General features: G+C 39.8%; 1 protein-coding gene across 2 annotated transcripts in view; it reads left to right on the forward strand.

Annotated features, from left to right (window-relative positions):
* Positions 1-15104, forward strand: part of usp43b (ubiquitin specific peptidase 43b) — a 74973-nt gene that overhangs the window by 26102 nt on the left and 33767 nt on the right. For both annotated transcript variants that reach the window (XM_046072422.1, XM_046072415.1), the window contains exons 4-6: positions 7312-7404; positions 11964-12099; positions 12439-12583. In XM_046072422.1, coding sequence (XP_045928378.1) covers positions 7312-7404; positions 11964-12099; positions 12439-12583 — 374 coding nt within the window. The remainder of the gene's footprint in view (positions 1-7311; positions 7405-11963; positions 12100-12438; positions 12584-15104) is intronic.

Raw genomic sequence — 15104 nt, forward strand, 5'->3', positions numbered from 1 at the left:
TTTTTGGTTTCAGTGGATTTGGATTACTGGAACCATGTCCTGTGGTCTGATGAGACCAAGTTAAACTGATTTGGTTCAGATGGTGTCAAGCGTGTGCGGTGGCAACCAGGTGAGGAGTACAAAGACAAGTGTGTCTTGCCTACAGTCAAGCATGGTGGGGGGAGTGTCATGGTCTGGGGCTGCATGAGTGCTGCCGGTGTTCTGTCGATTTATGCTACCTTTCAAGATGTGCTACTATGCTGTTCTGCGCATGCATATGACCCACAAGTGGTCTGTTTCCATGCCCATAAATCTGTGCAACCTTGCTGTTGGGCATGACGTCGAGACAGTGGCTGATCGTCAGCAATATCAAAATAAAAAATCATTATTAGTCTATCAGAATACGCTACCCTGATATCTTAAATAAAGATGGCATAATATAGTATTTCAACATGCTCCCCATCTCCTTACAGTGCACATGGAGTGAGTAGTGGTGCAATAAAGAATTAGCAGAGCATGATCCCCTCCCTTCGGAGCAAGCCGTTGTCGGCAGCACGGCATACACGCAAAACTCTTCACAAGACCGGTGAATGGCAGGGGAGAGAGAGAGAGAAAAATGGTCAACAATAAGCCTCAGTTTAGCTTCGGCTCGCAATCGCTGTGCACACAAACACACATGATTCAACTATCAGTTGACTACAGGCATGAGTTGACGATTCTGATTCGACTATGTAAATTCTTAGTCGGGGACAGCCCTAGTGGCCACACAAAATATTGACACTTTGGGCCCAATTTGGACATTTTCACTTAGGGGTGTGCTCACCTTTGTTGCCAGCAGCTATTTTAGATTGTAGCAAAGTGTCACTTCTTCAGTGTTGTCACATGAAAAGATATAATCATATATTTACAAAAATGTGAGGGGTGTACTCACTTTTGTGAGATAATGTATGTGTATGCAAAACAAGGTAATTATTTGTATCGGTCAATCTCTGCAGCATTTGCATGTAAAGAATCAAATCACCCCCCGCAAAAAAATGCTTACAGTCTGTGCTCTTATGGAGGAAATCATTCTATACCGTATGAAAGCCCCAGCCACTGCAATCACAACTGTCTAAGAACAGTCCTGTGTTTTGTCCAAGGAAGATGTTGTACCCACACTTTGTTGCTCTGGATAAGTAAAATATAATTGTATAACACCTTCATGGAATAAGGTCTTCATCACACAGCCCACCTATGCTTACATTATACTTATGCTCCATTGATCTTGCTGGATACTGCGGATGTAATGGAGCTGTCATTATTTCTTTTACACAGAGTTCCTCAGAGACTCAAATGCCTGGCTAGAGGAACAGTAAATCTACACAGCCCCTCCAGTATTTGCCAAGCAGATAAGAGCAGTAAAACTGAAAAGCTCTGATGAAAAACTGCCCTGGTATCCTAACCTCTGTGTCTCTTAGGGGAAAAGAAATCCCTTTAGCACAAGTACTTGGAATTCTTACCTTTTGTGCTAGGTGAAATACAGTAATTGGGTTGTTAGCTGTGCCAGTGGTCAAGTATTCTCACCATTGTAATGCCTTGGGAAATTGTCTGGTGTGTTCTGGATCAACAAGAGATTTTTTTCTTTACTAAACTGGTTACTGTTGCTCTGTGGTGATGTACAGAAAAGCCCCCCCCAAAATAGGCTTTCCACCCCACAATCTAATGCAGCTGGGTATCATCATGACTCCCATCAATCAGTCATCCAGAAGTTAAATAGACGTTTTATTTTTTACACAATATATGCATCTGTCAGCTGTGGTCTACTGGGAGAAGAGCATCATTCAGATGTTGAGTTTATCTGGCTAACTCATCTATGTGCCATTTTCAGGTTTTGGATTTGTTGTGGTCACGGTGTGAAAAGACATTTACACCGTGGTCAGTTACTCACAGCTTTCTATAGTGATGTTTTGAGGACTGCACACATTTAGACCCCCTCTTGGGGTGCATCATCCTATAAGTTAGACTATGCTTTACAATCTTTCTTTCTTACCTATGTAAGTGCCACTCTCTAATCAGTTCTTACTTCATTTACACAGGTCAGCTGTATCTTCTGTATCCAGCTCCTGATGCTGATGCAAAAGCCATCAGGACTCATTCCATAAATGATGGCGCACACTGACTGATTATTGAGGTCTTAAATTCAGCCACAAAATTGTATCTATATGCTTAATTAATAAAATTTCCCAAGTAGTTCCTCCAGACTGAACTGCTCATTTCTTGTTTGTCGGCACCATCCAAATCCTTGGAAAACTGGCAGCTCTGTGTGACTGCCAGTAATAACATCTGTCACAGCGCATCTCTTAATTGCTACCCTCACTGTCAAATGTTTCAGCTGTGACACCTTGGGTGTGTCTAGACAGGAAGCAGCAGCCTTAGCAGCCTGGCATGCAAAATGTGTTCCTCTCACCCACTCAAATACTGTGCTATCCAGGGAAAGTGGGTGAGATGGTACAGAGGGAATATATACTTGACTGGTTTGGCTAAGCACAAACTTTACTAAGGGACTGTAACATACACAGTGTGTATAGTCTGAATCTATTTTATTAATGCAAAAAAAAAAAACAGGCATCACAAGGCTGTGAGGTTTTAAATTGAGATGAATGCATTTCTAATGTATTATCACTGCTGTTATTGGACTGAACAAGTATTTCTTGACTCCTGCCCCTCTCTTTTCCTCTGAGTCCTGACTCCCCACCACTGCCTGTGTAACTTCGCAGAGCAGTGTCCAATGTGATACAGCATCACGGGTTGACAGACCGGAGAATCATCCTTGTAATAGCCCCGTTTGTCACTATGCAATCATCACGGCCATTATACATGTTCAAACAAGTTCAATCCAAGCCAACCAAGCCAAGCGTTATTTGATCTTAATTTATGTTATCTGTCATCGCATGCTGGAGCTGATCAGAATCTCAGCTAAACTTTAGGTCATTGTGCATTCAAGCTTCATTTTGTGATGAATTTATTGTCATTTTCATTGCAGTAGCAAGCAAGCTCTTACCTCTGTATCAAAAGATCTGAATTCATTCTATCATCACTGATTTATACATCTATTGCTCTTTACCCCCTTTGATCAAGTAAGAAAATCTTAAATTAGATCAAAGACTGTGATCTTTGTCTATATGTGGGTGAGTCACGGGCTGTAGTCGGTGGCGGCTGCAATGAAAATGTCTGTCTGTCAAGCATTGTTCATTACAGTGAAGCCAAGTGACGGGCAGCCGAGCGTTTCAGATTACAAACGTGGTGCAATTTCAGTAGGAGCGCGGCTCGTCTTACTGCCATGCCGCTTTCTCTGAGAGACCCTCACGTCTTATCTCTTAATCAGTCGGACTGTGCGGCCGTTGTTTTGATAATTTCTCCTGATTTATTTGTTATGATTTGAAAGGAAGGATTGGGTAACCGGTACTTTGGAGTTTACAGGCCCAGTAATGGGTCTGTTTATTATGTGTATATTGTAATTTCAATTATGAGGCACACATTAAGCTTAATGCCTTTTCCATTTCAGAGCATTAGATGGTGAATAAACTACTGTTCATCCCCCCCAAACAGAAATTCGCTGCCAGGCTGAGTGAGAAGAATTAGCTGCTAATCTATTAGACGTGAACCTATTGAGACTTTTTGTTTTTTTAATTGTCTCCCGTAGGAAAGAAAATCAATCAGAAAAAGATACCTGGGTGATGTGTTACTGCTACTAAATTCAAAGCTCCAGGAGTGTGTGGTTGTGCAAAGCATAAAGCTCAGATTCTCTTCAGCATGGCTGCATCCCAGACGGGGGTATACATACCTCTCAACCTTTGCACGCTTCCTCCATTAGAGCGTCACCAGAATATCACCTCTTCCTTTGCTTCTTTTCTCTTTTTAAGTGTTCTAGAGCAGTGTGGGCAGCATCTATGTTTTAGTGGAGCTGGAGTGTGATTTGTATGCATGGAGTGCAGTTACCCTCACTGTTTCCTGGCGAGAATAAGACATCCGTAGGGCAGCCATTCTGCTCTGCCAAGAGGGAGAGATCCACTAAGAGCCTGTGTCAGCTGGGCTTGCTTGAACAGAGCTTTATTCACTCCCCCCTCTCCTGCCCCACTTGGTCTGTCAGGTGCCTTCCTATAAGGAAAACACATTTTCAGTTCATCTGTAGCTTAATTTCCCATGGTAGGATGGCGAGTGAAGGTCGTAAAGGTTCAACACACATAAGCTTGGGGAGTTAAAGTGTTTCTTAAAATGAAAAAAGACTTGAGAATTAGTAAGAGAATGGGGAGTGTTTTGGGGGCATGGTTCATGACACCAGAAGGGAATTTGGTATTTGAAATTATTCAATTAATTTTCTCAGTTTAATCTAAATATGGTCCTTATACAGTATGTTCATCATGATGTAGAAAACATGATTTTTCTTTATGTGAGATTTAAGGCTCCCAAAGCACTCACACTCAGTATACTTTATTGCTGCTGGGTTACTCTTCACGCAAGACTTTTATCAAATTATGTGCAGCAAGGTGCTTTCCAAACTGTTACAAGGTACAAGGTTATTTATTTGTCAAGGGTGTATAACGAAACGATATTTGTAGTCCCTTCATGCTACAAGTGTAAGTGTATATTAAAACATAGTAACATATAATATAAAACGATACAGTTATTTATATACATATACAGTATACACACACGTATACAACCAGAACATTCCGTAGTGCATTTTTTGAATTTGCGTCTGGTAGTATGTAAACAGCAGCAACAAGATAAGTCACGAAAAAAAGTCACAATAAAAAGTCTGACAGGAAACACAGTCCATATTAACTGTGTTTGAGCACCACGCATCATCAATGTAAAACGAGTCCATCTCCTCTCATCTTGCCAGAGCTCGGTCCGATGACCACCTGCCGAGTGCTTGATCTGGGACGTTGATGGGGCAGGTCTCTGTAAAGATGTGGGCACAACAGTCTCTGATTACTGATTACTTATTTTTACAGTGGCAGTGGTGAAGCACGTGTAATCTTTTAATGATAAGTTTGAGTTGCACTTTCAACTGGCGTGTCTTTTTTAGAAGAATATTTTTCGTTCCCTAGCCAATCCTTTTTTATCCCTTTCTGAAGTAAAACTTTTGGTAACACTTTCTATGAAGGTCATCGCTATTATGCATATGTTTATAACACGATATAATGCGTCCATAAGACATTATAACAGTTGTTATAATCACTTACAAACATGCATTAGGCGCTATAACAAAGTTCATAACGTATTATGACCTTTTGATTTAATGTTTTATAACGAATAGTAATACCAGTTTATATGAATGTGCGGCAAGAATCTCCGACCATGTTCCATAACACATTATAACCACCGACTCTGCCTCGTTATGAATACACTTTAGTCACCATTTACAATTAGTGATATAAAATAATAGCTTATAGTAATGTTTAAAGTTATAGCCTAGAGCATGTCTTTGTTTGCTTTAAGTAAAGTGTTAAAATATATATCCCTGTATAATATATTACAGGTGGACATAATACCATATGAACTAATATAAGACCTTATAACACGTAATTGTTTGCTTTAAGTAAAGTGACACACATTTTGCGCAGGAAAACAACTTTTATTTATGTTTCTTCACTTTATGAACAATCAGTATGAATTTTGAACATTTTGCAGTTTAGCACAAAAACACAACATAATTACATCAAGGACACCCATTGTCAGGGTGGTGAAAGATCGCTCAAGAGAAGACCTGTTGCCGACCAACATCATGTAAGAAGAGGCTCAGATGTTGTCACAGATGAATGGCGAGCCTATGGACAGGCCCTAAAGCTGATGATACACGGGGCAACTTTTTGAGCAATGTTGCTGGGCAATCTTGCTAGTAGCAAGTCCGACTATGTTTTGAACGGATAGCGGTGGTGCGGGGCGAGCGGCGGAGTGGTGGGGGAAGGGGATTACGGTAGTAATCTTTACTCATTACCGTTGACGACATGTTGTAAGTGATTATAACAATTGTTATAATGTCTTATGGACGCATTATATCGTGTTATAAATATATGCATAAGTTATTATAGCGATGACCTTCATAGAAAGTGTTACCAATCTTTTTTCTCCAGCTAGGTTGGAAATGTAACATTGAAGCTTTCATGCACAAGTTTGCCTCGCAAACTCTGAGCTTCCAGTATGGCTTCAAGAAACCAGAATCTAGATGTTTCAACCATTTATCATTTTTACCATTATTTAAAGCAACTTTTAACTAACTATTTCAGCCATTTATCTATTTCTTTTGGCTGTTCAGACTTCCCTTCTCACTTGCTAATGGGTTTTCATGCATTCTTAATCTCAACACATAGCTAGTGTTCAAGTGTTACAGCTGACTCAATATGTGGGTATATGTTTTTCAAAGTTGTCAAACACTCCACAATCTTTCCAGGTACCTCCTGGCACTATATGTATCCCTGTTTGGCAATCAATGGTTCAGATGAAGATGTCACATGCTTTAAAACTATATTTGGTTTCATCTGTCTGACTGGTTGATGTCAGATCTCCATGTGTACAAAGTAATTTTGGTCTACACCCACTGGTCCTAATTAATTTAATCAAAGAGGTTGATAGCATGTATTAAGACTCACTTAATTATTTTGTATTTACAGAAGGTCTTATCCAGGAAATCCTGCACAGATTATCTCTAAATACTGGATCACTTCCAGCAATCAGTCCATTTACTTCAGAGGGCTCTCTGACTCATTGTTCAGACAATTAGAGTGGGATTCTTTGAAAGAAGTGTAATCATAAACAAAAGAGACTGAACGGAAAACTGAGGGAATAGAAACTCACTGCTGTACACATCGAAAAATTTCCTTTCTCAGTGATCGGTGTCCTCTGCATTCAGATGCAGAGGAAGGAGGGCCGTCGCTTAAAGCTCCCTACTTTCTCTGCTCGGGGTCCTGTAATGGCATCACATGAGCATTAGCAGCTGGTGAGAGTGATGCAACAAGATGGAAACAGCTTCTGCTGGTTCCCATTTATAGCCCCAATCACCCTAGAGGGCTTCTTCTACGACTTACCACACCCTCACGCCCCAACCCCTTCTCTCTCATTCACACCAGTTACATCACTCATCTTTTCCGTTTCTCACAATCAGATCAAGGGGTTCTGTATGGAACACTGCGTTCATTTTGACTGTTGTTCCCTTGTGTAACAAAATTAAGCTACTTCCATTCCTGCCAGACTTAATCAAGAGAAGAGATTAATTTAGATTATTTCTGTGTCAAGTCAGCACAGCTGGTTCTTCAATACTAATGTAACTGTTTGCTTTCTTTCCCCCAGATCTTCATTGACGTGCCCCCACTGTCTGAAACAGAGCAACACTTTTGACCCTTTCCTCTGCATCTCACTCCCTATTCCTCTTCGCCAGACCAGGTGAGCACTGCTCTTTTTAATACAGGTCTATCATCTGAAATCATGGTTCTTCTCAGGTAGACAACTGGAAACTGGTCCAAATTGCATCTATTTTAGACAGTAGACCTATGTCTGGTCTCCAAAACAATGTTAACATACAGTATAATGTCAGTGCTTTCTGTTCACGGTCCACTAGGTAATAAGGTCATGATGTTAAACTACTGAAAGTGGGCCATAGGCTCAATCACCATCAATCACCACCACCAACATGTGTTACCTCATTCAGCAATAAATAGTAAGTTAACAGACATTTATTCAATAAATATCCTTGAGTTTAATACTTTAAGGAATAGTCATTTTATTCCCTTTCTTGCCCGGAGTTAGATGACAAGATTGATACCACTCTCATATCTGTCCATTAAATATAATATTATAGCTAGGGAACGGTTAGCTTAGCTTAGCACAAAGACTGGAAACCATGGGGAAAGCAGCTAGCCATCATTCACTGCATTCTGCCCAAAAATATAATTTCCTGTAAAATGACAAAACCATTTGTATCCCACTGCTTATGCACAAATTAAATAACACATAATGTGTTAAGTTGTGAGTTTTAGATATATTCCCAGTGTTTCTAGTTTTATTTTATTATAAGTTAACCGCCTACTGGCTGCAGCTTCATATATACCGTGCAGACATTGATCAGTATCATCTCACTAGAAGAAAGGAAAATGTCAAACTTCTTCGTTAAGCTTAAAGCATTAAAAAAGAAGGGTTAGAAACCAGCTGGACAACACCCAGCTTTGTTCATGCACTACATACTGTAGGAACACAAGTAATAGTGAAGCTGGAGGGCTGATACCAAAAAGGAAAAGCTGGTGGAAAACCCTCTCAGCAGCGGGGAACAATGTCTCATTCAACTTTACATCACAACATCCACTCAGCCTCCATGTCAGGCTAATGGAGGTCAGGAAATCCTGACATTTTCAAAGAGGGAGACCCCATTCACTCTCTTTTTTTCCAGCCAGTACCTCTCTCACTTTAATTATGTGGTAGTCTCTTTCTGAACACACACATAAAAAATTCACATGCAAACTTTTGCCTTTTGCTTAAAAGTCTTAAAACTGGCTTTCACTTAAATACACATAACATGCTTACAGTACTTGTTTCTTTGCTGGGGTCCTGCTCATGTTGTGGAAACTAAATGACACATTTCGTCTCCCACAACTTGCCTCTTCTCCTGTCCTGTCCTGTCCTGTCCCGTGGAGGCAGGGCTGTTTGAAGTTGAAAAGGTGGAGCTCTTGCTCAGTTGCAGTGTCATTCCCAGACCAACACAAACATACACACCTCCTCCACAACACACACCTGCTTATGTGATTAGTTGCCTGACATTAGCATCTGTTATTAGCTTTCAGGTTTCTGCTCTTTTATCCATCTAAGGCATTTCTCAAGCTGAGTTTGACCTCTCCGGCTAGGTGCAAGTTGACTGAGTTTAAACCAAGACTTAATTCTAACATGAATCATAACTAATTTTTAACTATGTATCCTCTTTAAAATCACTGTGAAGGCTGGAGCCTGCCACTGTATACACTGCAAGAGTTTGGTACATACCATAGGGGTCAACTTAATGTTAAAGGAATGTTTTGATATTTTTAAGAAGTATGCATTTCGCTTTCTGGGGGAGAGCTAGGGGAGAAGAGCGTTACCACTCTCATATCTGTATGTTCAAAATAAGTATACAACGAGCAGCCGGTTAGCTTAGCTTAGCTTAGCTTAGCAAAAATATTTACTAAAGCTCACTAAATGTGAGCCAAGGAATAGTCCAGTAGATATTTAAAAAGGTGATTTGTAATTTTTACACTTCAGATTTTGTACAGAGTGAACAAACGAGATATAACGAGGGGCTAGTAGGTGGATGTTACCTTTGGACAGAGCCAGGCTAGCTAGGCAGGCTACCCCTGTCTTCAGTCTTTATGCTAAGCTAGGCTAACTAGCTGCAGGCTCCAGCTACATATTGAACATACAGACACAATAGTGGTATTGATCTTTTCATCTCATTCTTCACAAGACGGTGAATACCATATATAACCTTAATCTAAACATAAGCATTTGGCAGAGCTTTATAGGCTAAAATGTAGCTTTTAGTCAGCACAGCCTCTGCATGTCAAGCTCTAAGGTTTGCCAGGGTTTCTTCTTGCTAGTTATTTCCTTGCTTTAAGTTTTTTGCCTTTGAAATAGTTCATACAAGTTCAGCCAACATCCTCTCTAATTTGGGAAATTGTTTTTAAGAGCTTCATTCTGACAGTGTGCCAAGTCGAGAGTATTTAGTTACTGTCCTTTCTTTTAACTATGCAGCAGTAAGGGTGAGAGAAAACACTTCTGAAGGGATAAACAGAGGAGAAAACAGATGGATCGTCTTTTAAAGCATTTTTTGATGCATTTCTCTGTGTGAAGAGTTCGGCTCACTCCCAACCAAGGCATGTCTGTGAGCTATAAACACATACTGCTTGTTACCAAACCAACATGTCCTGTGCCCAGCAGTCCAAACAGTAGGCTCTGTCCTTTGGCAATCATGTGCTCTTTTTGTACTGTATATGTATGTATATGTTCTATCTCCGTGACTGAAGTCATTAATCAAATTCGTTAACTGAGCAATATGATAGGCCTGTAAATATCTATAGGCAGTGTTGCTATTTACAGGAATCATCATTAGAAATCATTTCAACTAAATATTGTATCATAAGATGGTAGCAAAAAAACAGGGTGGTAAGTCAAGAAAAGTTACTGCTAAAATTAAAGCTTTATGTGAACAGTGCAATCCAGTCCCCCTACAGAGTGGTTAAGCTGTTGCAGTGTTTTGTTTTGTCCATACGAAAAACATAATTAGCATAAATTGGGGATTCCTTGAGCTGTGGCTTGATCAGAGCTGCCAATTACAGTACTCTTTTTAGTTTGCTCTTTTGAAGTTTCCTGGGCCCCACCCAAATATGTGGAACAGGAGTAAACACATTGCTTCAGTAGTTGTTGTTTTTCAGATAGACAGATTTAATAATACTAATTGTGCCTAACGAGAAGTAGTAGAATTATGTAGATTATGTAGATTTAACTCACGTTAAATATTTAAACTGGCTTCCAGTAAGTTATAGAGCAAGACGTGCTGCCAGTTTAAAAATCATTTAATGGCTTATGGCCAAAATACATTACTGATACGCTTGAAGAAAATAAACCTAGTAGGTTTCTAAAATCAAAGGCTACCAACCACAGGGCTGTGGACCAGTATAAGGCCTCTGAACATTTGCTGCTGGACAACGAGGAAACAATATGATGTGGCAAAAAAATGTTGAATAACAACTTAGCTGTCGCTTTGGATAAAAGCACAGCTAAATGAATAAATGTATATAATGTAATGTGTGTACTTTACGGGCTGTTTTTCAACACAATAGATAGATTTTCAATTAAAATATAGATCATCTGTATGTGAGGTAACCAATGCATCGTCACCACCTTTCAGCACTCAGCTGAAATACATGACTGACTGTTACTGTGTGTGTATTTGTGAAAGACAAATAGAGTGAGAGGTCAGCTTTAGTTTAGAGTGTGCAAGCAACTAAAACAGAACCAGTTTGGAGGTTGAATTGCTGATATGTGACATGCCTTTGTAGACCTTGATTGTGTGTTTATTCCTTACTCAAGAGTATGAATGTACAAAACAATATCCTTGGCTGCAGAGTAAAGGTTACCCTGAGTTTGTGTGCTAGACTGAGAGCTGTCATCTGTCCTGCTGCTGGATGTCCTCTGTACTCACCTGTGATAAAAACCTGTGTGCTGACATCCTCCGCTATCACTCTGCTTCTTCATCATTCAGGGCCTCATTCTATGTTGATCAAGAACTCACTTAATGACTTCGGTTAACTTAAATTCATGAGCAACTTGCCATTTTTTTTATCTTTCAGTGGAAATGTTCTACCTTTTTGTGCAAATTTTGTTTTTGTATCTTTTTTTTTTCTTTGTTACAACTATAAATTTGAGTTTTTCTTCTGTTTTTAGGGTAACTTCTCTATATCAGTGTTCTTGTGTTTCCTTTTGCTGCTCTAACACTTGAGTATCCCTGCCATGGATCAATAAAGTTTGTCTCTTGCTCTATAATAATATATAATATTATATTTAGGTGCGAAATCAATTTCTCCATATAATATCTATTGGCAAGGTATTTATATGCCACTAGCTCCAGGACCTAGACTCCCACAAGTACCTGATAGAGTTGCTCTGGATTTCCACAGTGTACTGTTATTCAAAAAAGCCATTATGTCCCAGCACCCTGCTCATGTCAGCACTGCCTCTGGAGAGGTCAGAGCCAAGCACTCCCTGTTTTTAAAAATGCAATAGAGATTCCATTATTTGGCACACATAAAACAAACTCTTAATGATCTATTATTAATGTTAAAATGTATTGATTTATTTATGAAAGTCTTCTTTTGTCCCTTCCTGGCCATAGAGGAGACTGCAGTAGAAATGGCAGAGGAATCAAAACAGAGGCCGTTCTACTTACCACCGTCCCTGATTGTGTCTCTTCATCTGTGCAGGCCGTTGTGTGTGATTCTGGTGTTCAGCACCAAAGGACAGAGGTACCTGCGGGTCGGGCTGGCTGTGCCTCTGTTTGGCTCCGTGGCCTGCCTGAGGAGGATGGTGGCTGATGAGGGGAAAATTTCCCCAGACCAGGTAACATAAAGCAGGAATAAATACTCAGTGTTTTAAACTGCAAACTACTGTAACAAGGCAGCACAGCTCACCTTGGCTGACACATGAGTGTGATTAGGGTGATTTGTGGATCTTATTCCGACCTTTCCTTGCATGCCATTGGCTTAAATTTGCTCTCACTCACTTGGCTAAACAACATAAAGCTGGATGTGAGATTAGGGGGAATAATAGAGCAAAGTTTGGTGTTCCATCGGGTGGGGTAAAAGTTTACTCTCACAGCGTAATAACACTAATACACTGTTATAAGAAAACTAATGGGTGTGTGTGTGTGTGTGTATTTGTGTATTTTTCTGTCTCTAGGTGATCCTGACAGAGGTTTACTCCACAGGGTTCCAGCGCTCCTTCTTTGATGAGGAGGATCTGACTAGCATAGCTGAAAATGATGTAATATACGCCTTCCAGGCTCCGCCCCTCTACATCAGAGGAGGCTCTGCACGGATCTCAGGTAGCTTCATAAGTGAAAGTGGTATAACAGGCTATTTTTAGTTAAAGCATAACACACATTGTCTTGTTGGTGCGGCATTAATATTTTTCCCTTCTTAAATGTGGATGTACACACAGATCTGTAAGGAAACAAACCAATTCTGTTCATTTACTTTGCTTAATGAAACCCTCAGGGAATGCACCTTAGTGCAGGAGGCCCTTGGGGAGCACATTAAGTAGATAACGTCACATAGAGCTCTGTGAATTTCCCCTTATTTCTTGCTTTGTGTTGTAAACAAATAGGTTCTGCTCTGTTACAGGGCTATAAATGAAGTTCCAGTACTGTGTGTCAGCGCTGCTGTTGTACCTGAAAAATGTGACTTTTAGTGCTTTAATTTATGATGCTCAATCACCACGCAGAGCAGTGCTGTTTAAAAGGACCCCACACCACCCCCCCTCCCCTCCCTGACAGTCTGGCTGGTCTGCATGCTGGTACATTCTAAGTCCCCTGGGTTCTCACTGGCTCAGCCTGCAGGGGTTCATATGAAGACTGTACATCACCACTCAACACGTTTCTGTGCACTGCAGATTGTCCTGTCTTTCACACCGATATGTTTGCCCCGTGAGAATACATGCAAGATATTGTCATCTTTAAAGGAGCATTGCCATCTTTAGTTTGCTGTCAGACTTGGAGTCAGTACACCAGGCATATTTCCCAAAAATGTTGGAGTGTTTCTGCCACTTATAAACTGTAACAGCTAATGTCCATTTGATAAAGTAAAACATGTGCAAAGCTTATCTGCTAAAGCACTGCAGCACTTCATGTGATTCACCATCTCTCCTCCCATCTCCGTAACTTTTTGGGGCTAAAATTGAGCAAACCCAAAAAAAAGCAGCATTAGCTTGTTTGATACCTAATTGAAAATAACATCTGATCTGAGATAGAATAACAAGCTCTCCCCAGGGTTCTCCTTAGAGCTAAGCCTGGTAAACTAAACCTTTTATGTGTAGTGGTAATGTTAAGGAAAGGTTATCAATGTGGATTATGTCCTAAGGCATTAAATTAAGCCACATGTTAAGTGTGGAGTTTGTGTCGAAAGCAGCTTCCTGTTTGCTTGGCAAATGCAGAACCAACAGATCTTGTGGGCAATTAAAGCAAAAAATGTGTTCTGAGGGTAGCTCTATTTTATTATGCTTTCTACGATGCGTGTTTCTTTGTTACCCGCAACACTCGACCGATTGAAATTCATTGGCATTCGGTAAATTTCATGGTAACAGTTACTAAAAAGAAAGTTCTGATGTGAAAGGCTGTTAGAGTCAGTGTGAGGCACTCAGTAACGAGCTGCTCAGTGTTGAAAAAATTAAATACCTTTGGATCCTGCCAAAGGAAAACCAATGATGACGTGACCTTCCCAGTCCTGACTCCCAAACTCCCTGCTGTAAAAATTAATCTCTTACCACACCTTCTCCTCACTGCATATACCACCTCTCCTCTCCTCTCCACACTAAAGTCATCATTTTATTCTTTTCCCAGCACTTCTATCTCATAAGATCATGGTGGCTCACAAAAATATTGACTGGGCTGACCATTGCTCTGACCCTAGCACTTATTGTTATTGGTTACTGACTGTTTGCTAAGCTGCCCCCCCACCCCACCGTCTGACAGGTTTTGCCTGAGTGCCACTTCTACATATGGAAGACATATAAAGTTTGCCCATTTACGCTTGCTAAGGCTATGATTGGACAATCACTGTTTGGGGGAGGGGTTTAGCAAATGGTCAGTTTAATCTTCTTTTATTCACGCGTGCATTGGTCGAAAAGAATATAAGCAAGCTAAAAGTCAAAGCTATAATGTCTCTTTGCAAAAGATAGGCCATAACTTTAAGACACTCTGGTGGCGTCATGGTGATGATGCTTGCTTCCATGCTGCAGTTCAGGCTCACAAATGATACTGATGGGTGCACTAGCTCCATTCATCATGAGCTGAACTCAAAGATCTAAGTATACAAAAGGCCTATTCATCCATCTTTGAGTTCAGCTCATGATGAATTGGGGCAAAAAAACGAAAGTGTTGCGTTTATAATTTTGTTCAGTGTAATTAGAGCTTTACTTAAGAAGTAAAACTTAAGGTTGTAGTTTCTATATATGGGTAGCACTTTATAATAACTAAACACTATAAAGCATTAGTTAAGTATTAGTAAATACGGAATTCATCATTTATAAAACATTGTTCATACATTAATACACATTAGTAAGTCATTCATAAACACAGTTATAAATGTTTAATTTTTTATTATCTACACACTATGAAGCAGTTGTTAAGTATTAGTACATTTTTAATTCATCATTTATAAACCATTGTTCTTACGTTAATACACATTATTAAGTCATTTATAAACATAGTTATACATGTTGTATTCTTTATTAATAAGCTCATCTATAATGTGCTTAATAATTGTATTTTCATACTTTATACATGATCGGTTCACTATTTATAAATAAAGTATTATTTTAATGACAAACCATTTATATATGAGTTGTTA

This window comes from Micropterus dolomieu, linkage group LG02 (genome assembly GCF_021292245.1).
Source record: "Micropterus dolomieu isolate WLL.071019.BEF.003 ecotype Adirondacks linkage group LG02, ASM2129224v1, whole genome shotgun sequence".
In the NCBI taxonomy this organism is placed as follows: domain Eukaryota; kingdom Metazoa; phylum Chordata; class Actinopteri; order Centrarchiformes; family Centrarchidae; genus Micropterus; species Micropterus dolomieu.